This window comes from Leopardus geoffroyi, chromosome B1 (genome assembly GCF_018350155.1).
Source record: "Leopardus geoffroyi isolate Oge1 chromosome B1, O.geoffroyi_Oge1_pat1.0, whole genome shotgun sequence".
Lineage (NCBI taxonomy): Eukaryota > Metazoa > Chordata > Mammalia > Carnivora > Felidae > Leopardus > Leopardus geoffroyi.
The window spans coordinates 30,694,419-30,717,575 of record NC_059327.1 but is presented as its reverse complement, the minus strand read 5'-3'; the positions used below and the strand labels follow the sequence as shown (position 1 = coordinate 30,717,575).

The window sequence follows — 23,157 nt, the reverse complement described above, 5'->3', positions numbered from 1 at the left end:
ATTCAATTATTTACTATTTTATTTATACATATATATATAATACAAATACACGCAATAGCATGTAAATAACAATACCAGTATTATTACTAACAAATAGTGTTATTAAATGCAGCTTGATTTCTTGGCCATTTTTTTTTTATCCTTAAGATGTGTCACACTAAGATTATGTAGTCAAAATAATGAGTTTTAAAGTCAGTTTCTTATATTTCCATGCAGTTATGTCAGTAACTTCTGATATACTTTGATTAATGGCTTTTTTTGTCCTTTTGCAAAATGCTTTGCTATTTTCTTTTAAAAATGTAGCATGTAAACCATTTACATGATTCCAAAGTCAAACTATAAAACACAATATATGAAAATAAGTCTAGCCCTTATTTCCATCTCTTACATCCTGTTTTTCTTACATGCAGCCATTTTTATTAGTTTGTGATTTATACTTTCATTGCTTCTTCTTTAAAATGTAAGCAAAGCACACATCTTTCTTCGAAGGAAGGCAGCGTATACAGGGTCCCAGTCTTGCTTTTTTCACTTAATGTATCCTGGAGTTTGGTGGCCTTCCACAGAGATGGTCTTCATTCTTTTGTAAAGCTTCACAGAACTGCATTGTGTGGATATACCGTGGTTTATTCAGCCAGTCTTCTGTGGATAGACACGTGAGCTCAACAAACGTTTACTGCATGGCTAAATTGTGCCAGGCACAATGGGGATAAAGGCATGGTCTCTGGCCTCAGGAAACTCAGAGTGAAGAGGGGGAGGTCTCTGCAATACAGGTACTTTGCTCACAAGGGAGGGAGATCTTGGATCCACTTAGCACAAGCAGTGGGTAGAACAGGGAGAAGAGGCTGACACACAGGAGGGACACAGTAACAGTCTATTGACTGGCATCTTGCTCCCACACGGGCCTTAATATGGGAGAATCCCCTTGGGATGAACTAGTTTTTGTCAATGTTTGAAATTACTTAGAAAATCATGAGAGCCACCAATTGGTCGGAGAAGGCAAGGCCAAATGAAAGACGCAAGAGGAAGGTTCCTAACCACAAAATTCCCTCAAAAGAGGAAACGTAAATTAATACATAAGCTGTGGTTTAACAATTAAAAGCTACTGCCTGTAGAGAATGTAACACTCCCCAGAGCTTGCTCTAAGCTGTTGACACACATATATATAACTTCTTTATTTTTCATAACAATCCTAACAAGTAGGGGCTATCATTTCTCACATTTTACCGTTAAAGAAATTAAGGCACAGAGAGGTTACTGGACTTTTTCTCCAAGGTCACACAGCTAGGGAACAAGGAAGGGAGCAAGGAAGACATCGCAGATTGGACACCCGCAAGTAGTGCCCTCTCCCAGGTGGGACCAAAGTCCTTTAAGTCTCTCCGGATCCGAACCACTCCCTGGGGAGGAGAACCTCCCTCCCTCCGTCGCTGCAAACATACACCCCACGATCGGAAAACCCCACAGGGTTTTCTCTGGATTCTCTGGGGTGGGGGGTGAGGGAGCAGGAATCCCAAAGGCAGGCGGCGACCTTCCGGGTGCGTGGCGGAGGCGCGGGGCTGCTAGCCGAGGCTCCCCCTCCGAGAAGCAGCCAAGCCTGCTCTCAGACCCCTTCCGGTGTGCGAAGCCCATTTCTCCGCGCTGCCGCTCCCGCCTTGGCACCAATCAAGTCTGCTTCCCGGGCTCCTACGATGCGGGGGAAACTACCGGAAGTCACGAACAAACTCCCGAGGACAGCCAGGCACCGTTAACCGCCGCTGGGGAGCCCAGGTCACCTGGGCACAATTCTACCCTCTGGGAACCCGCAGCTAGGGGACAAGCAGTGCCGACGCAACATGACACGGCGAGACAGGACACGTTCTCACACTGGGCCATGGTTGTCCAACCCGCCCCGGCTGTCTAAACCGAACCAATGACCGCTAGGTGGTTGTGGGCCCCCTGCTCGAACCTGCAGATTGTCGAGGCCCGCTGGCTCGCTCCCGGCGCCGCCTGCCGCCCAGACCCAGTACTGCGCGCGGCCACACCGCAGCACAGAGCGCTCACACTCGAGAGGCGCCGCCTGCCGCCCAGAGCCCAGCACTGCGCGTGGCCACACCGCAGCGCAGGGGGCTCACACTCGAGAGCCGGCCCCCGGCGCGACCGCGCCGCCCGAACCACTAGTCTTGCTGGAAGGCCCCCCGCGCCGGGGTGGGGGTGGTCAGACTTCAGAAGTCCATCCTCGCCGGACACTGGCTACTGACTCCCCGCAACCCACGGGTAGCCACTTAAAAACGCCGGCTCCCGGCTACTAACACCTCGTATAGAACTAAAAAGCTAGTGCTCGAATCCAACTGGAAAATCAGCGTGACAACCTGCAACCAGAACACCGACGGATATAAAGGACACTAACTTTTTGCGTCACTGGAAGAGTAAAAGGATCCTCCCAAGTTCACGTCAGATGGGTAATGTGCCAACGTCGTAACAAGGTTTAAGGGTGGCACATGTCACACAACGGCATGAACACCCAATCATCACACTTATGAACTACAAAAGGATCGGCGCGCGTTTCCTGTTAAGGAGTCCCGAGGATGTCCCACTGACTTTACAGAAAGGGTGACATACATAGTACTTATACACTCAGTCTCAACCGTAAAATCCTGTACACTTTTAAGACATTATCGATGTTCTTCTTTTGTTCCTACCTTACTAAATGGAAACAGAAACAAAACTAGCAAGAGGATCTATCTATGCAAATTTTTCGCCCAAACACCACCTTTTCTGGAACCCGATTCTCTGTTGCTTTACGACAGTAGGTCGTGAAATGACGAAGTGTTGCCTCAATATCAGCGGAAGCTAGCTTTGTGCTTTGCGGCAGCGAGGATAGCTAGGTCCGGATCCTGATGGGCACAGAGCGTGCGGGAATGTCTGGAGGTTCCCGTGGAGGTGTTCTGCTCATACCTTAGGGGGTTATTTCTTAAACTCTTAGGGTTTTGTTTGTGTTTTTATCATCCGTTGGGAGTCTGAGATTCTCTTACTCCCAGAGAGGCTCCTTTCCCTTTCCTGCACCTTTTCCTCTACAGACTTTACTTTTATTATGCTGGTTAGACTCTTGGTCCTCCGTCCCCCGGACGTCTTGCCGTTTTATTTGGCTTAGTTGTTTTCTTCGGGAGAATTCCAGCATCCGAGTGATCTTTCTCTAGCAGACCCCCCCCCCCCCTTGCCTCCATCTTGGTTCTCTGGGGGAGACCAGCTCATCACTGCCAAAGTCCGAGAAATGGAGCATGACCGCTCTCGGGAATCCCCATCGCGGGAAGGCACTTCCTTGCCGGGAGAGTGGCCTTCCTCGGCCCTCGGACAGTCCTTCTCCCAGATTTTGCACCGCCTTACCAGCCAGGAGTCCCGACGGGGCAAGGGCAGAAGTGCAGCAGTTCAGGACCTCGGTGCTCTCATAGAAGCCACAGAACGCGATCAGTTTTTTGATGGGAGTGGCACATCGCTCCACGGAATGCCCGAAATGCTGGGGCAGGTGGCAAAAGCCCTGGAGAAGTATGCAGCCCCACCCAAGGAGCAGGAAGGTAGAGGTCATGGTTACTCTGAAGTGGCCGAGAAAGCGGCAGCAGTTGGCTTAGTATTTCTTAAACTCTTGGGGAAATTTGAGGCGGCCAAGAATTCCTTGGTTTGCCCTAAGTGGAAGACAGGCCTACGTGACTTGGCAGGACCCATCTATATTTTTGCGGTCACACACAGCTTGGAGCAACCATGGACCAGCCCAAGATCCCATGACGTTGCTGGAGAGGTGCTTGCCTTACTCCTTCAAGTTACTGAGTGTGGTTCTGTGGCAGGATTTCTGCACGGAGAAAATGAAGATGAGAAAGGGAGATTTATTTTAATAATGGAACTTCTTAAACCCGATTTGAATAAGTGAGTATTCTTGTTGAGAGAGCTACTTACTTGAGCTTCAGCCTAACGTTTTAGAATGTTAGATAGAGCTCAAAGAAACTTGAGTTTCTTCATCAATAAGATAAAGGTGTTGTAATAGGAGATTTCTTAAGGCCCAGAAGGGTTCTGATTTGCTATAAATGACATTAGACATTGGCAAATTCTACATTAGAGCCCAGGTCTTCAGACTCCCCATTTTCTAGTGCTCTTTGCCATCCTCCTGACAACTGCCCTTGGCATTGGAAGTTCTGTCCAAATTATTTATACTGAACTTTCTTCAGTTAGGTGAGAATGGGATTTGGAGAGGATTTAAACTTAAGTGGTTTGAATTTAAACTCGGGGATCTTGAAACTCATCAACAGTTATTAGATAAGGATGGTTATTAGATATGGAAGCAGTGTTTGGGATGAAAAAACACCCTATAGATTGCTGTTAGCTAAAGTATTTTCTGTCAGTTCTACCTGCTATTTTGTTAGTATTTGTAACACCAGAGTAATGAGAGAAAAAATGTGTACATAACTCTCACTTACCAGGAACTTGGAGTTCAAAGGCTTGGTTTGGAGGTAGTCTGGTACTTCTTTTTATTGCTTCTGAGTAGAACCAGGTCAGAGGGCTTCTCTGAACCTGTTTCATTTTTTTGTAATATAAAGATAATATTATCTATTACAGAGTTATTTTGAAGGTTAGTTGAGTAAAGTGTGTAAACCCACTTTATAAGTTGTAAAATGCTGTTCAAATATTGACTCATTTACTTCCTTACAATAAGTATAGTGATGCTTGAAGACGTTTCCTTTACTTCTCTCCCGTGTCAGCACGTCTCCTCTGTAACCACCCACAGATTCTTTACAAGCTGTTGGTTATAAATGGATCCTTCTCATTGGATTAGCTTTAGACCCAGAGCCCTGGGTGATTATTAAATGTATTTAGTGTAAGTTATTTTGATTTAGTATGCGTAACATCAAGAGATATCTTATGGGGGATGTATTTTTTTCAAGGGCAAGATAATGCTTTATTTAGCTTGAAGAGTTTAATTTTTTTTTTTTTTTTTTTTTTTTTTGCTAGCTAACACTGTATCACTTTATTTCCTGTGGTTTCACATTTCCATATAGAGAATCCTGGAAGAATAACCCTGCCACAAAACATGTTTTCTCATGGACTCTGCAGCAGGTCTCTCGACCCTGGCTGAACCAACATCTGGAGAGGATACTTCCCCCATCGCTGCTCATCTCGGATGATTATCAAACAGAGAACAAAATACTGGGTGTCCACTGCCTCCATCACATCGTGCTTAACGTGGTGAGCGACCTCTGCACTTTGTCATCTATGTTGATGGGACAGACTGAGTCATGATATCACTATTCTTGCCTTTTCATATTTCCTATTAACTTTCCATTAATGCCGTTAGGTGAAAAAAATCACTTATTTTATTTTTTCTTTATATTTTCCTTCTGCCAGCCTAGTAGATTGTGTCTTGTAGGTAATATGTGGAAGACACCTGGGCCATGCTCACGCGTGTCAAAATGAATAACCAGACCTTGAGTAATTAACAGTTGACTTTCAAGGAGCAAAAGAATCGGAAACTGAAAGGGATTACACCCAAATGCACAAGCTGTTACTCAAGGAAACTTTTTTTTTTTTTCCCTCTTAACTATGTTTTGTGGAACTTTTAAAAAAGTATACACAGAAGAGGGTGCTGTTATGGGCCCAGCACCCTTCCGCTGCACCACTTTGCTGAGAGTGCTATTATGAATCCTTTGGTGTAATAGACCCTACGTACCCATAATTCAAGTTTGAAAATCATCCATGGTTTGGCACGGTTGGGAAGCTTTTAACTGGGTAATTTGCTTGCAGCCAGCTGCTGATTTGCTCCAGTATAACAGAGCCCAGGTCCTGTACCACGCCCTTTTCAACCACCTGTACACACCGGAGTATGGCCTCATCCAGGTAACCGTACGATTTGTTTATTGGCTGTGAGTCAGTTCTCAAATTCGAGTAGAAGGTGGCATTGTGCGAATAAGAATAGTTGAGCCCTTTTCCTCTCTTGGAAAATGAGGATGATAACTAAGTCAGGGCCAACTTGAAAATAAAGAGGTAGCAAATGACTCGTGAAAATGTCTCAATACTGAGCAGGCATCCACATTGCTGAGTCTCCACAGAAAAGCCAGTGTTTTATCTTCATCTGGGTCAATTACACATTATTTGAGGGTGGCTTTATGTGTGAAAAGTTCTGTTTTACTGATCTTAAGTGTTCTTCTCTGCTCCTCTCTATGAACTCACAGTTGAAACTCTAACTTGTAGGTTAGATGTTCCAGTGCCATTCTTTCATCCAATACACATTAGATACCTACTGTGTGCTAGTGACCACTGTCCGTTCCAAGAATGAATGAATCAAATCAATTAATCTTAAAGCCTTTCTGGCTTTAAGAAACCCTTTGAGGGGCGCCTAGGTGGCTCAGTCGGTTGAGCAACCGACTTCGGCTCAGGTCACAATCTCGCGGTCTGTGAGTTCGAGCCCCGCGTCGGGCTCTGTGCTGACAGCTCAGACCCTGGAGCCTGCTTCGGATTCTGTGTCTCCCTCTCTTTCTGCCCCTCCCCCACTCACGCTCTGCCTCTCTCTCTGTCAAAAATAAATAAACATTAAAAAAAAATTAAAAAGAAACCCTTTGGAAAGACATGTAAATAAATGAGTATTTTTACATGTCTACAGTGCAGAGTGATAAATCTATTAGAAGACATTTGTATAAAGGGCAGCACATGTCCAGCAAAAGGCAGTTAACCAGGTTTGGTGGTGTTGGGATGGTTTTAGGATTTGGGAAGGAGGTGATATTTGATGGATGAATAGAACTTTCTTAGGATGGGAGAACATTCTGAAGACAGAGAAAACAAGTTATATAAAATCAGAGGTGGAAATAACCTTTTTTGTGCCTGCCCTCCCTTCCCTTGTCCCCCTGCCACCTTTCATTTTAAATATTAATTTAGGTATTAAATTGAGGATCCAGGTACTAAGAGCCAAAAAGTTTAGGGCTCTTTAGATGGTGGTTTAAAAACAAAACAAAACTCACAGAAAAACCAAAAATCTCAGGAGAGCTAGAAGGGAGTGCCTTGACACTGAAACTTCAGATAGGGTAGGTCAAACTGGACACAGATGAGGACCATCTTAGATTCTGTTCAGGAGTGGTTTTACTGTAAGTACGTATAACTACTGCTTAAACTTATTTAATGGCAATGGACTTAGACTCCTAAAATTTGGGTTAAAGTCTGGGGCGCCTGGGTGGCTCAGTCAGTTGAGCGTCCAGCTCTTGATTCCGGCTCAGGTCATGATCTCACAGTTTGGGATTCTCTCTTGCTCTCTCTCTAACCCTCCCCTCCTCAGGCTCTCTCAAAATAAATAAATAAAGATGAAAAAAAAATTAATTTGGGTTAGTCCCAGGTGTGCTCATGAAGTCCCATTTCATAGCTTAGCAAAGAACAGACTTGAATAGATGTTAACTTGTTTGGAGATAACGTAAAACAAATTTGAAAATATAAAGTAAGGGGTGCCTGGGTGGCTCAGTTGGTTAAGTGTCCAACTTGGCTCAGCTCGTGATCTTAGTTCATGAGTTCAAGCCCCACATCGGGCTCTGTGCCAACAGCTCAGAGCCTGCAGCCTGCTTCAGATTCTGTCTCTTTCCCTCTGCGCCTCCCCTGCTTATACTCTCTCAAAAATATACACTAAAAAAAAAAAAAAAAAAAAGAATATAAAGTAACATACACTTGGGGTGCCTGGGTGGCTCAGTCAGTTAAGCATCTGACTTTTCATTTTGGCTCAGGTCATGATTTCACGATTTGGGAGTTCCAAGCCCATGTTGGGCTCTGCACTGATAGCACAGAGCCTGCTTGGGATTCTGCCCCTCTCTCTCTGCCCTCCCCCACTCATGCACTCTCTCAAAAAAAACATTAAAAATAATATACACTTCCTGTGTTTTTACTAGTATCTTTCAGAATTCCATAATGTGGACCCCACGGACAGATTAATAAGGGTGCTAGACGAGTCAGTGAATGCAAATGAACGAACGCTTCTTTTCTGTTACTTCCTCCTAGGCTGTGCTCTCGTGTCTGCTGGACTTATTCCCTGTCCTGGAGAAAGGCCTGCACTGGAAGGGAGGTGGGGCTCGACCCACCACACACTGTGACGAGGTGCTGCAGTTGATCCTGACCCACATGGAGCCAGAGCACCGCCTTCTCTTACGTAGGACCTATGCAAGAAACCTGCCAGCGTTTGTGAAGAGGCGAGTGCCCGGCCGCTGGTCTGGCCGCACCCCTCAAGTTCATCCCTATGGTGCCACATCTTCTCTTCCCTTTTCAGGTTGGGGATCCTAACTGTCCGGCACTTGAAGAGGCTGGAGCGAGTCATCATCGGCTACCTGGAGGTTTATGATGGGCCAGAGGAGGAGGCTAGACTGAAGACACTGGAAACCTTAAAACTTCTCATGCAGTACACTTGGCCCAGGTAAAACAGCCAAGCAGGCAGGTGGGCCAAGAGGGACAAAACTCAGCCAGTTTTCACTTCAGAACTTGCCCAGGTATACTTTCAGTACAAAGTATTAAAGACAGGCCTATTTTTACATTGCTGTTGAATTTTGAACTGAAGTTGCATTGAAAAGATAAAATACACCCATTGTTACTTCAGGTGTATATCCCTCAATTTATAATGCATATTAGAATTTCAGAGTCCACTTAGAAGTGCTGTAATAGACATGCTTAACTTTGCTCACCCATAGGTTTTTGAAATCTAATTGAGAACAGAGAACTTCATAGCTCATTACTGAACATGTGTGGAGCAGTGACCAGGAGAATACTGAGAATATCATTGCTTAGAAAGCATTCCAACTCTGGCTTGAGGTGGTGTCAGGAACAATAAAGTAGAAGGGAAACATGTTAAGTCCGCAAAATACTTTCTTGCATCAACAAAGTTTAATTCAGCTGGAGTCCAGTGCTCTAACATCTGTATCTGTTCTGAACCACAGTACTCTCATTTCCTTAGGATGTACCCAACCTTTTCCCTTAGTTACATCTGGAACTGGACTGCCTTGGTTTACTTAGTCTTTCTCCTCCACTGAACTGTAAGATCACTACTTTGGTATATTGAGTATATGAAAGTTTAACCAGTACCTGGTTCTTAAATACACAAATATTTGAAGAATGAATGGACTAAAATAGACTGAATAGATGGATGAAAGAAATTGAATCCAGTTAACATTGGCAGGCCTTTAAAGAGCAGAGACTTAAGCTTCCAAGTCGGGATTGGCAAGCCCGAGTAGGAAGGTGAGAAAATCAGTGCCCTGTATGGCACGAGGGGGGGCTGGGGAGTGGGAAACAGCAGGTTTTATGTTGACGATAGGTGGAGGACTGAGCAGCAAACAGTATAGGAAACCGCTAAATACTTACTAGATCAAGGGATGTAAACTTTTATTCTCCCAGTCACATTTCTGTCCAGAGATAGGTTTACTGTGCATATTTTTGCACTACAAGTTCCATTATTTTACAGCTTCCATTAAGGCTTTTAAGGTTTTTTTGTTTTTTTTTTTGTTTTTTTATTGTAAGAAAAACTACATACAATTTGCCATTTAAAATGGATTCAGTGGCATTAAGTACCTTCACGATTTTGTACAACCATCACCACTGTCCTTTTCCAGAACTTTTTTTCATCAAAATAAAAACTTTCAAAAATGCTAAGAAGTTGAAGTTAAATGGGCTGGGCTTAACTGAGGGTAAAAGCTCGGATCTGGAATTAAATAACAGAAAATTCTAATTACAATTAGGTCCCAGAAGCCAAGCATACTTCACTTCATTTTAAATTTCCAGGCCTCGGGGCGCCTGGGTGGCACAGTCGGTTAAGTGTCCGACTTCAGCCAGGTCACGATCTCGCGGTCCATGAGTTCGAGCCCCGCGTCAGGCTCTGGGCTGATGGCTCAGAGCCTGGAGCCTGTTTCTGATTCTGTGTCTCCCTCTCTCTCTGCCCCTCCCCCGTTCATGCTCTGTCTCTCTCTGTCCCAAGGATAAATAAACGTTGAAAAAAAAAAAAAAAAATTTCCAGGCCTATGACTGTATAAAAGTTAAAGGACTGTGGGCCATCTCCTGTTCTCTGGCCCAAAGTAAAAGCCCCTGTAAGGGGAGATCCCACTTCTCACTTTCCAGGTGGGGCGATTTCCTTACAGTAGAACCAAGCTTCTGGCTTGGCAGGCCAGAGTATGTGTATTGGAGCTATGCTGCAGAAAAAAGGGCTCGAAATGAGTTCAGAAATCTGGCGTCTGGTCTCTAGTTCTGCTTCCAGCTCCCTGGTCTCCTAAGTCATTTAACTTCAGTTCCTTCATTTAGGAAATCAGGGCTTTACAACTTAGATGGCCTTGGAAGTCTCAGTTTTAATATCCTGATTTTAGAGTATGAATGTAACTTTTTTCTTCCTGATTCCAGAGTTTCCTGTAGACGTGTGGTCTTATTGAAGGCTCTCTTGAAACTGATCTGTGATGTAGCAAGGGATCCAAACCTTACACCTGAGCCTGTTAAGAGCGCCTTGTTAGAAGAGGCCACAGATTGCCTGATTCTCCTGGACCACTGTTGTCAAGGACAAGTGAAGGTAAGAGTCTGCAACCTGGTCCTTAGGAAGCTCCTATGATTGATTATAATTTACTGTTCACATGCCTGACCAAGTCTGTAAATGAACATGCATGGTTCAGGTTTTCACCTGGGAGCCCTCTAACCTTCAATAAAGGCGGATTAACTTATTCAACTTTTAAAGCTATTCAGAGGTGTTTAGGCCAAAAGGCAAGAGGCTCAGGAGATGTCTCTGGGGTGAGGATAGAAAATGGGCAAAAGACTAAGAGTTCTTAAAATTCAAGTTCTGTTATATCTGATTTTTTTTTTTTTTAAGGATGAAATAATGAGCTATAAGCCACCAAGAAGTAATAATACAGAGTAATTCAGATCCCAGAAATGTTTCCAGTTTTTCCAGGGCACCTGTATTTTTATTTATCCTTATTCTTATTTTTCCACATGGGAAATCTTTAGTTTCACATGCCACAAAAGTTAACTAGTCATAGCCAAAGCATATAATGGCTGTGTGTATATATATATATATATATAAACTATTGCCTTATTTCTTATCCCACTTAGAAATCTTCAGGTTATAAAGCAGCATGAAAAAAATTCATATCCTAACAATATTTATAGAGTATTGTTTGTTGTGTTATCAGTTTATTCAAATTACTTCGTATTGGCTCTTTAATCTCTGGCAGTTTTCAAGTCCTGGATCCAATCTAATTTGCATCGGCTGGGATCAGTCTGCTGCTTCCTGAGCCAGCAGGACATCTGCCTACATGCCAACACAGCTTTTAAAATTACACCTGTTCCATGAACTGTTCCCTAGTCTCATCCATTCTTTCTTTCTTTGAATATGGTACCGAGAAACAAGAACCGAGGTAAAAGGAACAGAAGTATCAATTAAAAAGAAAAAGCCTGTTTGGTTTCATATTTCAGGGTCTCCTGGTCAAAATTCTCCAAAGCTGTGAAGACAGCAAGGTGGTGAACTGTATCAGAAAAGTCCAGCAGGTTTCTGAAGGCACGCCCTACGATGGAACTTAAGATTTGTCTTACTTTCCTAAAACAGGAAGACTTTTCTTCTTGTTCCAACTGTATAAATGGAATCATTTAAGAAAAAAGGTATTTTTACACTCAACAGTGTAACTTAGTTGTTTTTCCTTCTTTTATTCCCACAGAAGTAGGGAAAGGAGAACAAGAAAAAACTGAAATCTGAACATTTCTAAATAAAGTTGAGGGGGGGTGGGGGGGAAGGATACCAAGGAAAACAGGTGGGTAGCATTTAAAATTTAGAAATATTTACACCCACAGATTCATCTGTTAAGCTTCTTGGGCTCAAGCTGTTACTTCAAAACATATGCCAACACTATAAAAATACTCTGTTCACAACTTAAGGCTTTCTCCACTCCCAGATTTCCTTGCCCCGCAGAAGCAGCATAAATATTAAAGACACAAATATTGTGTGAAATACTGTATGAAAGAGCAAAACCTGGAGGTATATACATGGTTAAGGTAAAAGAAAGGAGGATACTGAAAATGTTCAGTCCTGTTGCAGATGTCTGAAGGGAAGTCATGTGGTTTTGGCCTTGGCCACAGGCTCTGTCTCCTGCTCATACTCTATCTCTACATAGGCTCGTTTCCTCCGCAAAGGTCCTTTCAAGGGTGTTTTGCCTTTATGTTTGGCATCAAGGGCCTTCTCTTCTTCCTCACTGGAGGATTTATCATCCTGATCTTCATCACTACTGGCATCCAGCTTATCCATATCCTGATATGGAGAGAGGAAAAAAAGAGAGAAAATGCTAGATGCATCTCCCAAACTCCTTTCATCGTCCTTTCAATTTAGAACTAGGCAATTTATCTGCCTCTGTGTGTGTTCAGCAACGTTCTGTTCTCTGAAGGTCAGAGGTCAATTTTTTGCCCATAAATCTCACCTCAAAATCACTTATGTCACTCTCATCCACCTCATCATCTTCCACAAACTCTCTCTTTCCCACATCCTAAAACAAAACATAACTGTTTAGTTGAAAATACAGAATGAAAATTCAGCTCACACATCTAATTCTATTCTTTGATAAGTGCAACAATAACAAACAGAATCATAGTCTACTTACTTAGTCCCAACCAAAATCTAATTATTTCCAAGTTTAATACTTCTGAATTAAAAAATTTTAGGGATATCAATTCTCATGCCTAATACAAATCATTAAATCATTTTAATTTGCTAAAAAAAGTACATTAGAAAGGCTTTACAAACACTTAAATCTATTAATTTCAAATATCAAAAAAGGGTCACTACTAGGAAAAGTACACCTATGTGCCTGTATGAGCGCACCATGTGATTAGCAATTACCTGCTAAATCTGGCCTTTTTCTAAAAGACTATCACTCAAGTACCTCCCCTATATTAATAGTGAAATTAAATCCTGTATAAATTTTAGGTTCCTGAATGTTATATTCTGTCAGCTGATGAGGATTCATTTGTCCCCTTGCAGGAAAAATCTCAGAATGCCAATAAGATTAAAATCCAACGTGTTAATAGTTTGTTGACTGAACTAAAATTAATCTCATGATAGAAAAAAAAGGACCAAATAATTATGTTTGGGTAGGGGAGTGAAAATGCTGTTCTGTCACTCAAGTACATATAAAGAGATCTAGGTCTACAGGTTACTGCTTTAGGAAGCACAAACGAACAAACAAGGCTTACTTCTTCATCATCTTTTTCCTCAGCATCTGAAGAGTCACTCTCTGCCTCCTGCTGTTCCAGGGCCTTGTCGAAGGCATGAATGGGGAAGTTGTAGATGTCGCCATACTGAAGAACATAAATACAGACTGGCTTTAACATCTGGATTTTACACTTGAAGTCCACTGTCCGATGACATACTGTTTTCTCCTCAGTGATTAAATGAGAATACTTAATGTGATGGATAACAATTTTTCTATATTAATTTCAAGCCTAGAGCCAACAGTGTCTTTACAAGCCCATTTCTGACATTTAAGTAATCAGTGGTTAATACCAAACACTATAAATTTAGTAGTTTATAAAATCAGTGGGTTGGAACAAATGTAAATTTGCTGATAGGAAATAATATGGGAAAAATAAGTTCTACCCGTTTTGTCTCGTAAATGACACTAATTTTTAAGAAGATTTAACTCCTTTTAAAGAACCTTAGACTAGGGTAATATGCAGGAGGATCAGAACTATATGCCTTTTCTTATCTAGAGCTCTGAAACTGTTGCGTCAGGAACAGGAGTTCACAGTATGGGGTGCAAAGGGAAAGGTCTCTTTGCTGGATGGAACATCAAGGGTAACCAGGGCACCTTTCGTGTTCATGTTCACGAACTAAGACAGGGAAGCCAAGGCCTGTATATTTGTTCTATTCCAGGAACAAAATCAAGGTGAAGATCTTTCTAGCATCTCTGAAAGTAAAACACAACTTCCCACTATTTCCTAGTGTGATGTTACTGTCTAAAAAGTGAAATTTATATCCCAAACTTCCTAGCTTTCTCACCGTATCTTGTTTCAGTCGCTCCAGCAATTCCTTTTCAATGGCATTGTCCAGCTGAGCAGCTATTAATGCCTTTTCCTGTAACAGAAAAATTTGAGTAAACCCATTTACTTCCTTAGTACTCATATTTCAGCCTGTAGAAGTAAAAAAAAAAAAAAAAAAGAAAAAAGAAAAAATTTTATTTCAGAAAAAAAAGATTACTTTTTTCCCCTCTTGCATTAAAAAAAATCACATACCACAATCAAGTGGGATTTATTCCCAGGATGCAAGACTGGTTCCACATTCACAAAATAATCAACATGATACATACGTATCATTAGGAGAAACGATAAAAACCATATTATCATTTCAATAGATGCAGAAAAAGCATTTGACAAAGTACAGCAACCATTTGTGATAAAAACCCTCTGCAAACTAGGTCTAGAGGGAACATATCTCAACATAATAAAGGCCTTATATGAAAAACCCACAGCCAACATCATCATCAATGGGGAAAAACAGAGTTTTTCCTGTAAGGTCAGGAACAAGGCAAGGATGTCCACTCTCACCACTTTTATTCAATATAGTACTAGAAGTCCTAGCCACAGCAATCAGACAACAGAAAGAAATAAAAGGCAACCAAATTGGTAAGGAAGAAGTAAAATTCTCATTATATGCAAATGACATGACACTGTATATATAGAAAACCCTGAAGGCTCCACCAAAAAACTACTAGAACTGATCAATGAATTTGGTAAAGTCACAGGATACAAAATCAATGTACAGAAATCTGTTCCATTCCTATACACTAACAATGAAGCGGCAGAAAGTAAAATTAAGAAAACAATCTCATTTACAATTACATCAAAAATGATAAAATATCTAGAAATAAACTTAACCAAAGAGATGAAAGACCTGTATTCTGAAAACTATAAAACACTGATAAAAGAAATTCAAGATGATGCAAAGAAATGGAAAGACTCATGGGGCTGGAAGAGCAAATCTTGTTAAAATGTCCATACACCAAAGCAATCTACACATTTAATGCAATTTCTATCAAAATACCAATAGCATTTTTCACAGAACTAGAACAAATACACCAAAGCAATCTACACATATAATGCAATTTCTATCAAAATACCAATAGCATTTTTCACAGAACTAGAACAAATAGTAAAACCACAGAAGACCCTCAACAGGCAAAGCAATGTTGAACAAGAAAAAACTGAAGGTATCACAATTCCAGATTTCAAGTTATATTACCAAGCAGTAGTAATTAAAACAGTATGGTACTGGCATAAAAAGAGACACATAAGGGGTGCCTGGGTGGCTCAGTTGGTTAAGCGTCCGACTTCGACTCAGGTCATGATCTCGCGGTCCGTGAGTTTGAGCCCTGTGTCGGGCTCTGGGCTGATGGCTCAGAGCCTGGAGCCTGCTTCAGATTCTGTGTCTCCCTCTCTCTCTGCCCCTCCCCCATTCATGCTCTGTCTCTCTCTGTCTCAAAAATAAATAAACGTTAAAAAAAAATTAAAAAAAAAAAAATAGACACACAAATCAATGGATAAAACAGAAAACCCCAAAAAAGTTTACAATTATATCAATTAATCTTTGACAAAGGAGAATTAAAATATTCAACAGGAAAAAGTCTCTTCAACAACACTGTTGGGAAAACCGGAGAACCACAGGCAAAAGAATGAAATTGGACCCCTTCCTTTCACCATACACACAAAAATAAACTCAAAATGGATTAAAGACCTAAATATGAGACCCAAACCATAAAAATCCTTGAAGAGAGAACAGGTGGTAATCTCTGACATTGGCCATAGCAACATTTTTCTAGATCTGTCTCCTGAGGCAAGGCAAATACATGCAAAAATAAATTACTGAGATTATATTAAAATAAAATATTTCTGTACAGCGAAGGAAACAACAAAACTAAAATGCAACCTACTCAATGGCAGAAAATATCTGCAAATGACATATCTGATAAAGGGTTAGTATATAAAGAACTGATACTACTCAATACCCAAAAACAATCCAATTTAAAAATGGGCAAGGGTCGGGGCGCCTGGGTGGCGCAGTCGGTTAAGCGTCCGACTTCAGCCAGGTCACGATCTCGCGGTCCGTGAGTTTGAGCCCCGCGTCGGGCTCTGGGCTGATGGCTCAGAGCCTGGAGCCTGTTTCCGATTCTGTGTCTCCCTCTCTCTCTGCCCTTCCCCTGTTCATGCTCTGTCTCTCTCTGTCCCAAAAATAAATAAACGTTGAAAAAAAAAAAATAAATAAATAAATAAAAAATAAAAATGGGCAGGGGCACCTGGATGGCTCAGTTGGTTACGTGTCCGACTTCAGCTCAGGTCATGATCTCGTGGTTCGTGGGTTTGAGCCCAGCATTGGGCTCTGCACTGGCAGTGCGGAGCCTCCTCGGGATTCTCTCTCTCTCCCTCTGCCCCTCCCCCCAACTTGCACGCGAACACACACACACACACACACACACACACACACACACTCACTCACTCTCTCTCTCTCTCAAAATAAACTTTAAAAAAAAATAAAAATGGGCAGAAGACATGAACAGACATTTCATCAAAGATACCAGATGGCCAAAAGACACGTGAAAAGATGCTCAACATCACTCATCAGGGAAATGCAAATCAAAACCACAATGAGGTATCACCTCACACCTGTCAGAATGGCTAAAATCAAAAACACAAGAAACATCAAGTGTTGGTGAGGATGTGGAGAAAAAGGAACCCTTTTGCACCGTCGGTGGGAATGCAAACTGGCGTAGCTGTTGTAGGAAACAGTATGGGAGAGCCCTCAAAAAGTTAAAAACGAAACTACACTACAATGCAGGCAATGCCCTACTGGGTATTTACCCCAAAAAACGAAAACACTAATTCAAAGGGTTACACACACCCTTCTGTTTATGCCAGCATTATTTACAATAGCCAAAATATGGGAGCAGCCCAAGTGTACGTCGATTGATGGATAAAGAGAAAGTGGTATTTAAGAAACAAAACAAACAAGGAAAAAAAAAAAAAAGACAAACAGATCCTTAACTATACAAAACTGATGGTTACCAGAGGGGAGGTGGTTTGGGGGGAATGGGGGAAAGAGGGAATGGGAATTAGAGAGTACATTTACCATGCGAAAAAAAAGAAAAAAGAATGCTCAAACCCTGCTTTGAGTAGTATGCAATGTATAAGATTAACAACATACCAAAATTCTGATTTCTCTCTCTTTTATTTTATTTTATTTTATTTAAAAAAAAAAATTTTTTTTTTTCAACGTTTATTTATTTTGGGGACAGAGAGAGACAGAGCATGAACGGGGGAGGGGCAGAGAGAGAGGGAGACACAGAATCCGAAACAGGCTCCAGGCTCTGAGCCATCAGCCCAGAGCCTGACGCGGGGCTCGAACTCACGGACCGCGAGATCGTGACCTGGCTGAAGTCGGACGCTTAACCGACTGCGCCACCCAGGCGCCCCAATTTCTCTCTCTTTTAATGTTTGCTTTTGAGAGACAGAGACAGAATGTGAGCAGGGGAGGGGCAGAGAGGGAGACACAGAATCTGAAGTGGGCTCCAGGCTCCAAGATGTCAGCACAGAGCCTGATGCAGGGCTCGAACTCACCTCAAGATTATAACCAGAGCCAAAGTTGGACACTTACCTGACTGAGCCACCCAGGTGTCCCCCAAAATTCTGATTTCTAAAATACTTAACTTCAAGAATCTCAGACAAGGTACTTCTCTGTTCTCCATTAAATATATCTCCAAGAACCCTTATTTTAACCTGCCCTGAAAATCATAATCTTAAAATACGAATATCCAATATCTTATGCAACTAATACTGTTATCTATTAGCAAACCATTACCCAAGGCCCAAACAGTTCACAGGAAATGGTGACTGAATCTTTCTCATGATCCCTACCTATAGAGTCCTACCCTCAATGAGATACAGAAGCTATGAATACAAGAAGGGTAAGTTACCTCTCTTCTTTTTTCCCTCCGCTCCACCTTCTTACTCAAGGGAACAAGCTTCCTCCTATGGAAAATAAAACACATTATCAGAAAACCCAAGGGCATGTTTTGTGTGTTCCTTTAAAAAAATGAGAAAATAGGAATGGAGTTGATTTTGTAGGGCTCAGCTCAATATAGCTAACATTATATACCTGTAATTCCCTAAGTAGTTAATACTACAAGTCACACATTTTTACACATATTTTTATGCTTATTTTACTTTTTGTTTTCTTTGAGCATTCTGAGACTTCTGAGGGCACTCACCATGCTTCGTGATTAATGCTTCAGTTAACTAAAATAAAGAATTTTCTGTAGGGATGCTTGGGTGGCTCAGTTGGGTAAGTGTCTCACTTTGACTCGGGTCACAATCTCCCGTGAGTTCAAGCCCCGCATGGGGCTCACTACTGTCAGTGCAGGGCCTGCTTCGGGTCTTCTGTCCCCCGCCCCTCTCTCTGCTCACCCCCCGACCCCCAACTATCGCATGCTCTCTCTCAAAAACAAACATAAAAAAAAAAAATTGTCTGTAGAAGACTGCCACCTTTAGCTTTCTCTGCAGGTCACAACGAAAAAGTATTAGGACCTAGCACTCCTTAGTAAGATATCCAATTAATTCCATGGATTTCATATCACTTTTTAAAATTAATTTTCGGTGAACCCAGAGTAAAGTTCTGACATTCTTATTTATCCCCATTTTTTAGGTCATTGTTAAATCCCTAATTTTATGATTGTGTCAAGGAGTTATACAATTTCCTGAAGCTGATTTTCAGACAGGGAGGAGATCATCAAGTTCTACTATACTGTTTTTTATTTTTGTTTATTTTAAGTTTATTTTTATTTATTTTGAGAGAGAGAGAGCGCAAGCGAACACGTATGTGCGAGCAGGGGAAAGACAGAGAGAGAGGGAGAACGAGAGAATCCCAAGCAGACTCTGCCCTGTCAGCATGCAGCCCGACATGGGGCTTGATCCCACAAACCGAGAGATCATGACCAGAGCGGAAATCAAAATTCGGATGCTTAACCAACTGAACTACCCAGGTGCCCCCCCAACCCCCACACTGTTTTTTAAGCAGATCAAAGGGCACAACTTTAATCAGAGGTAAACTTTCTTCGTAGCATATCATACAAGGTTACCTGAAACTGAATTTAGTAAGAACCATTACTAGACATTTCAGAGTCTCTCCATAAAATAATCCAAAGAAAGACAGACTTAAAAAAAATACACATAATAGATGAATGATCTAAATACTTACTGTCGCTTTAATGTAAGTTTTCTAATTCGAATTAGGTACTGGGTGATCTTGGTGAATCTCTGCTTACACTTGTGTCGAATGAAACGGGGCCAATAAATTAGATTTTCATCTATTTGCTCCAGTGCTCTCTCATAGTTTTTATGAAGCCGGACCTATAAACAGAAAAAGAAAGCTTGAAGAGTGAGGGTAAATGATTAGGTGGGCCTTCACTGCTATGATACCCAGGGGCCTAATGAGGTTGGCTTCAAAAGTTTAATGTAGCTATGGTCAAGGAAGAGAGAAAAGCATGTGGCAGTTTTGTTATTGATCAAGGGTCACTGTCATTTTATGTCCTAAGTCTTACCCGTTCCCAGAGCCGCCTAGGAAAAGCTGCTCGTTCTATAACCTTCATATACAAGTAGCACTGTCCTGCAAGGTAAAGTAAATACCGTTAATATTACTTACAGAGAGACGAAAGAATATCCTTTTAAAAGCTGTTGGCTAGTTCTCATGGAAGTTCAAACTAAGGAGTTACCTTTCTCTTCTTTGATAGTGGCATACTGACTGTTTGCCAGGGGACAAGACGACCGATTACACAGTCCAGTCAGGCTGTATTCATTTCTGCAAAAACTCTGAGTCTTGGTTCTAGAATGAGAGGGAAAGAGCAAAAATTGTAAGAGGGGTTAACAAGAGGACAGCTGAAGGAATCTTTGCCCAAGTTGCAAATCTAGACTCACCTTATTTTGAAGGAACAAAATTGCTTGTTTCCGAGTGTGTCCCAGATAACCTGCAAGGCAAGGTAAGAACACATTTCAATTGCTCTGACCCAACAGGTGGGAGCATTAACCCAGGAAAACACAGTGCCCTGGTTTACTTAGGAGGTCTCAAAGGAGTCTTTGAGGAATGAGAGGAGGAAGACATGCTTTGTAAAACAGTTTGATCTGTGGGGGCACCAGGGTGGTTCAGTTGGTTAAGCACTGGACTCTGGATTCCACCTGCTCAGGTCATGTTCTCACGGTTTGTGAGTTCAAGCCTCGCGACAGGCTGTGCTGACGTCACAGAGCCTGCTTGGGATTGTCTCTCACTGTCACCCTCCTCTACTCCTGCTCTTTCTCTCAAAATAAATAAATATTTTAAAAATGTCTGATTTGTTTTCTTTTTATGCAGATTCTTGTAGGGAAAAAAAATACAAATTATCAGTAACCACAACCCCTTCACCCACAGATAAAACTTCATTAGAATTTTGTAAATATTTTCGAATTTTTTCTATATATGCATTCCAGCAACAGTATGCCTATATGTATATTTTTAACAAAAATGAGATACTAATTTTGTGACTTTCTTAATATGTTCATTACCCACTGTAAAAGGCTGCACAGAACTAGATTGTTGGATATATGTACCATAATTTCATCTCATCTGGGCAAAGAAAATCATCTACTGCTACCCTCTATTAACTAATGTGTTCTTTATTCATTCAGCATTGATGGTATACTTAATTTATGTAAGGCACTGACAATCCTAAAACCTGACACACAGGAGGCACTCAAGTATTTGTTGAATGAAGCAAGGTAGTGTCCTTAAGCAGTTTTACCTCTCTACTTAGGGAGAAAGAAATGTAAACAAAGCATCACAAAGCACTAGTCTAAGTACCACAAAAGAAGTTTGTAAGAGCCTTTAAGTGGGTTGCCCTGAGGAACTGGGAAAGGCTTTAAAGCAGCTACAGTAGTTAAAGCCTGATACATAAAGAAATGTAAACAAACAACAACATTTTTGGAATTTTATAGGATGTGTGTTTGGCAGGCGATGATAGGAAACAGGTAGGAGGAAATGAAACTGAGAAAGTAGGAGTTCATTCTGGCTTGTGGCTTTATTTGTTATTATTTTTTTTAATGTTTATTTATTTTTGAAGGAGAGAGAGACAGAGTGTGAGTGGGGGAGGGGCAGAGAGAGAGGGAGACACAGAATCTGAAGAAGGCTCCAGGCTCTGAGCTGTCAGCATAGAGCCCGACAAGGGGCTCGAACTCACAAACTGTGAGATCATGACCTGAGCTGAAGTCGGACGCTTAACTTTAAATGTCATCTGTAAGTTGATGACTCCCAAGTTGTCATCTCCTGGTCAGACTTCTCACCTGAGCTACAGACTTGTATATACATTTAACTGCCTACTTGACATCTCCACTTAGAAGCCTGAAAGGCCTCATACACATTAACATGTCCACACCCCTTAAAAGAATACTGTGTTCCTTCCCCATCTCCATAAATAAAACTACCAATGAACTATTCGAAATCCTTTGATTTCTCCCTTTTCCTCATCATTGAATCCATCACATAGTCTTTTTGGTTACACTGATAATACAGATCTCAAATGCATCCACTTCTTTTCATCTCCACCATTATAACCAGGGTTGAAACTACTTTCATCATGCTCTAGTTTCCTTGCTCTTATGCTTTCTCTTCTTGAAAAGACTATCACAAAACTAGACAACTTTTCACAAAAGTCAGATGTCATTTCCCATTAAAAGCCCTAAAAGACACTACATGATCTTGTCCTGCAAACATATCTAACTTCATTATCTCTCTCTCTTCCCTGGATTCCTATAGCACAGGTCACATCAATATTCTTTAATACAGTCCTTCTCTCTTATATCCAGACCTTTGTATTGTACTGTTCCTACTGCCCAGATATTTTGCTTTTCCCTCAGCCCCTCAGTGATGGTTCATTCTCATCTTTCAGATCTCAGCTCGAATGTCTTTTATTCAGAGAAACCTTCCCACAACAGCTTTGTCTGAAGTGGTCTCTCCTAATTACTCTCTCCTTCATCAACTTTGGTCTTCTTTTCACAGTATTATTACACAGTACAATGGTTTTAAATACGTTCACTTGTTTACCATCTGTCTCCTCCACCAGGAGGAGTGCTCCAGAAAAGCAGAGGTCTTTTGTCTGGCTTATTAAAAACTAAATCTCCAGTAATTACCACACTGCCTGGCACACAGCGCTTCTGTATTTCCCAGGACTAATTAAATGAACCGAGGATGCTTCCAAAAATTATGGCGTGGGCAGACCATGAACAAATGTAAGGAAAATCCTAACACAGGAAAAAAGGATTTTAAAGTAACGTGAACACGGAAAAATGGGATCCGGAAATCTGAGGTCTAAACTTAGCTGTACCATCCCCAACCTCACCTCCACCCGCGCCTCCCACGTCCAGAGACACCATGGGCAACGTCCTTCATTGCTGGGCACCAGGGACTGAATAAGCCAACCCTGTGGACTGGCGCTGTTCTGGCCCCTTCACCCCGCTGAGGCAGCGCTGGAGATCCCGGGTAGACACGTGAGAGCCCCACGCTCGGAAACCGGGGTTCCGGCAGCCTCGGTTCCGGAGCGACACGAAGCTAATGGGCCAGCTAAGTGTTGCTTCTGATCCCCCTAAAGCAGGAGAACCCAGGTGGCAGAGAAACAGGACACTCACATCATCTGACTGCATAGCGTCGGTAGCTCAGCGTGCAAACCCGGCCAGATTTCGGGGGCAACCATGGTTCTTCCGGAGAATCACTTCCGGAAAGCCTAGTCTCACCTATCGCGAGAATTCTGATTTCCCCGGCTTGCACAGCGCCCCTTGGCGGTCTAGCTTCTGCGCGCATCTCCAAGTCCTGCGCCACGTCCGGACAGTCACCGTGCGCCCCCGCTGCCCTGTAGGTCTTGTTCCCGGTCTCACCCTGGGACGGTAAACCCGGCTAGGAGGTCCCTGCCACCCCGCGCAGGAGTCGGTCGAGTCCTGGAGCGCAGAGGCCGAGGTCCATGGGCGCGCCGTGGTCCAAAGCGCGGGTTGTGATTGCCCCTGAGGCTGTCCCTCGCCGGCCGCCGGGCGTCCTCAGTCTCGGAGTGCGCCCGGGAAAGCGCGGACCACCTCCCGCCGGGCCTTAGCGCCTGGAGG

The 23,157-nt window shown here is 42.3% G+C and overlaps 2 protein-coding genes and 1 non-coding gene across 5 annotated transcripts; 1 reads left to right on the top strand and 2 right to left on the bottom strand.

Annotated features, from left to right (window-relative positions):
- Window positions 1–2,425: 2,425 nt before the first annotated feature.
- On the bottom strand, window positions 2,426–2,529 carry LOC123596639. The gene has a single exon (XR_006711794.1). It is a non-coding gene; the product is annotated as a small nucleolar RNA U13 (small nucleolar RNA).
- Window positions 2,530–2,817: 288 nt separating this feature from the next.
- On the top strand, window positions 2,818–13,403 carry TTI2 (TELO2 interacting protein 2). Of its 3 annotated transcripts, XM_045456525.1 has the most exons (8): window positions 2,821–3,894; window positions 5,022–5,208; window positions 5,764–5,856; window positions 7,993–8,180; window positions 8,258–8,401; window positions 10,366–10,528; window positions 11,428–11,610; window positions 13,215–13,403. In XM_045456525.1, exons 1-7 carry the CDS (start codon window positions 3,248–3,250, stop codon window positions 11,530–11,532), a joined length of 1,527 nt encoding a protein of 508 aa, XP_045312481.1. In that variant the 5' UTR covers window positions 2,821–3,247; the 3' UTR covers window positions 11,533–11,610; window positions 13,215–13,403. The 3 variants fall into 3 exon arrangements, with proteins under 3 accessions (XP_045312501.1, XP_045312492.1, XP_045312481.1); XM_045456545.1 differs by lacking the exon at window positions 5,764–5,856 and having other exon boundaries at window positions 2,818–3,894; XM_045456536.1 differs by lacking the exons at window positions 11,428–11,610; window positions 13,215–13,403 and adding an exon at window positions 11,187–11,306 and having other exon boundaries at window positions 2,819–3,894.
- On the bottom strand, window positions 10,927–22,811 carry MAK16 (MAK16 homolog). Its single transcript, XM_045456554.1, has 10 exons — window positions 22,693–22,811; window positions 19,957–20,006; window positions 19,755–19,864; window positions 19,584–19,648; window positions 19,241–19,392; window positions 17,961–18,015; window positions 13,997–14,071; window positions 13,192–13,296; window positions 12,420–12,485; window positions 10,927–12,253 (listed from the first exon to the last, which is right to left on the bottom strand). Exons 1-10 carry the CDS (start codon window positions 22,705–22,707, stop codon window positions 12,059–12,061), a joined length of 888 nt encoding a protein of 295 aa, XP_045312510.1. The 5' UTR covers window positions 22,708–22,811; the 3' UTR covers window positions 10,927–12,058.
- Window positions 22,812–23,157: the final 346 nt, after the last annotated feature.

Excerpts from the sequence above, each read along its gene's own strand:
- TTI2 (XM_045456525.1), top strand. The coding sequence starts at position 3,248 with ATGGAGCATGACCGCTCTCGGGAATCCCCATCGCGGGAAGGCACTTCC. Across the intron at positions 5,209-5,763 it reads ATCACATCGTGCTTAACGTG|CCAGCTGCTGATTTGCTCCA; the intron begins GTGAGCGACCTC and ends ATTTGCTTGCAG. Across the intron at positions 8,181-8,257 it reads CTGCCAGCGTTTGTGAAGAG|GTTGGGGATCCTAACTGTCC; the intron begins GCGAGTGCCCGG and ends TTCCCTTTTCAG.
- MAK16 (XM_045456554.1), bottom strand. Across the intron at positions 19,649-19,754 it reads CACTATCAAAGAAGAGAAAG|GACAGTGCTACTTGTATATG; the intron begins GTAACTCCTTAG and ends TTTACCTTGCAG. Across the intron at positions 12,254-12,419 it reads GTGACATAAGTGATTTTGAG|GATATGGATAAGCTGGATGC; the intron begins GTGAGATTTATG and ends TCTCCATATCAG.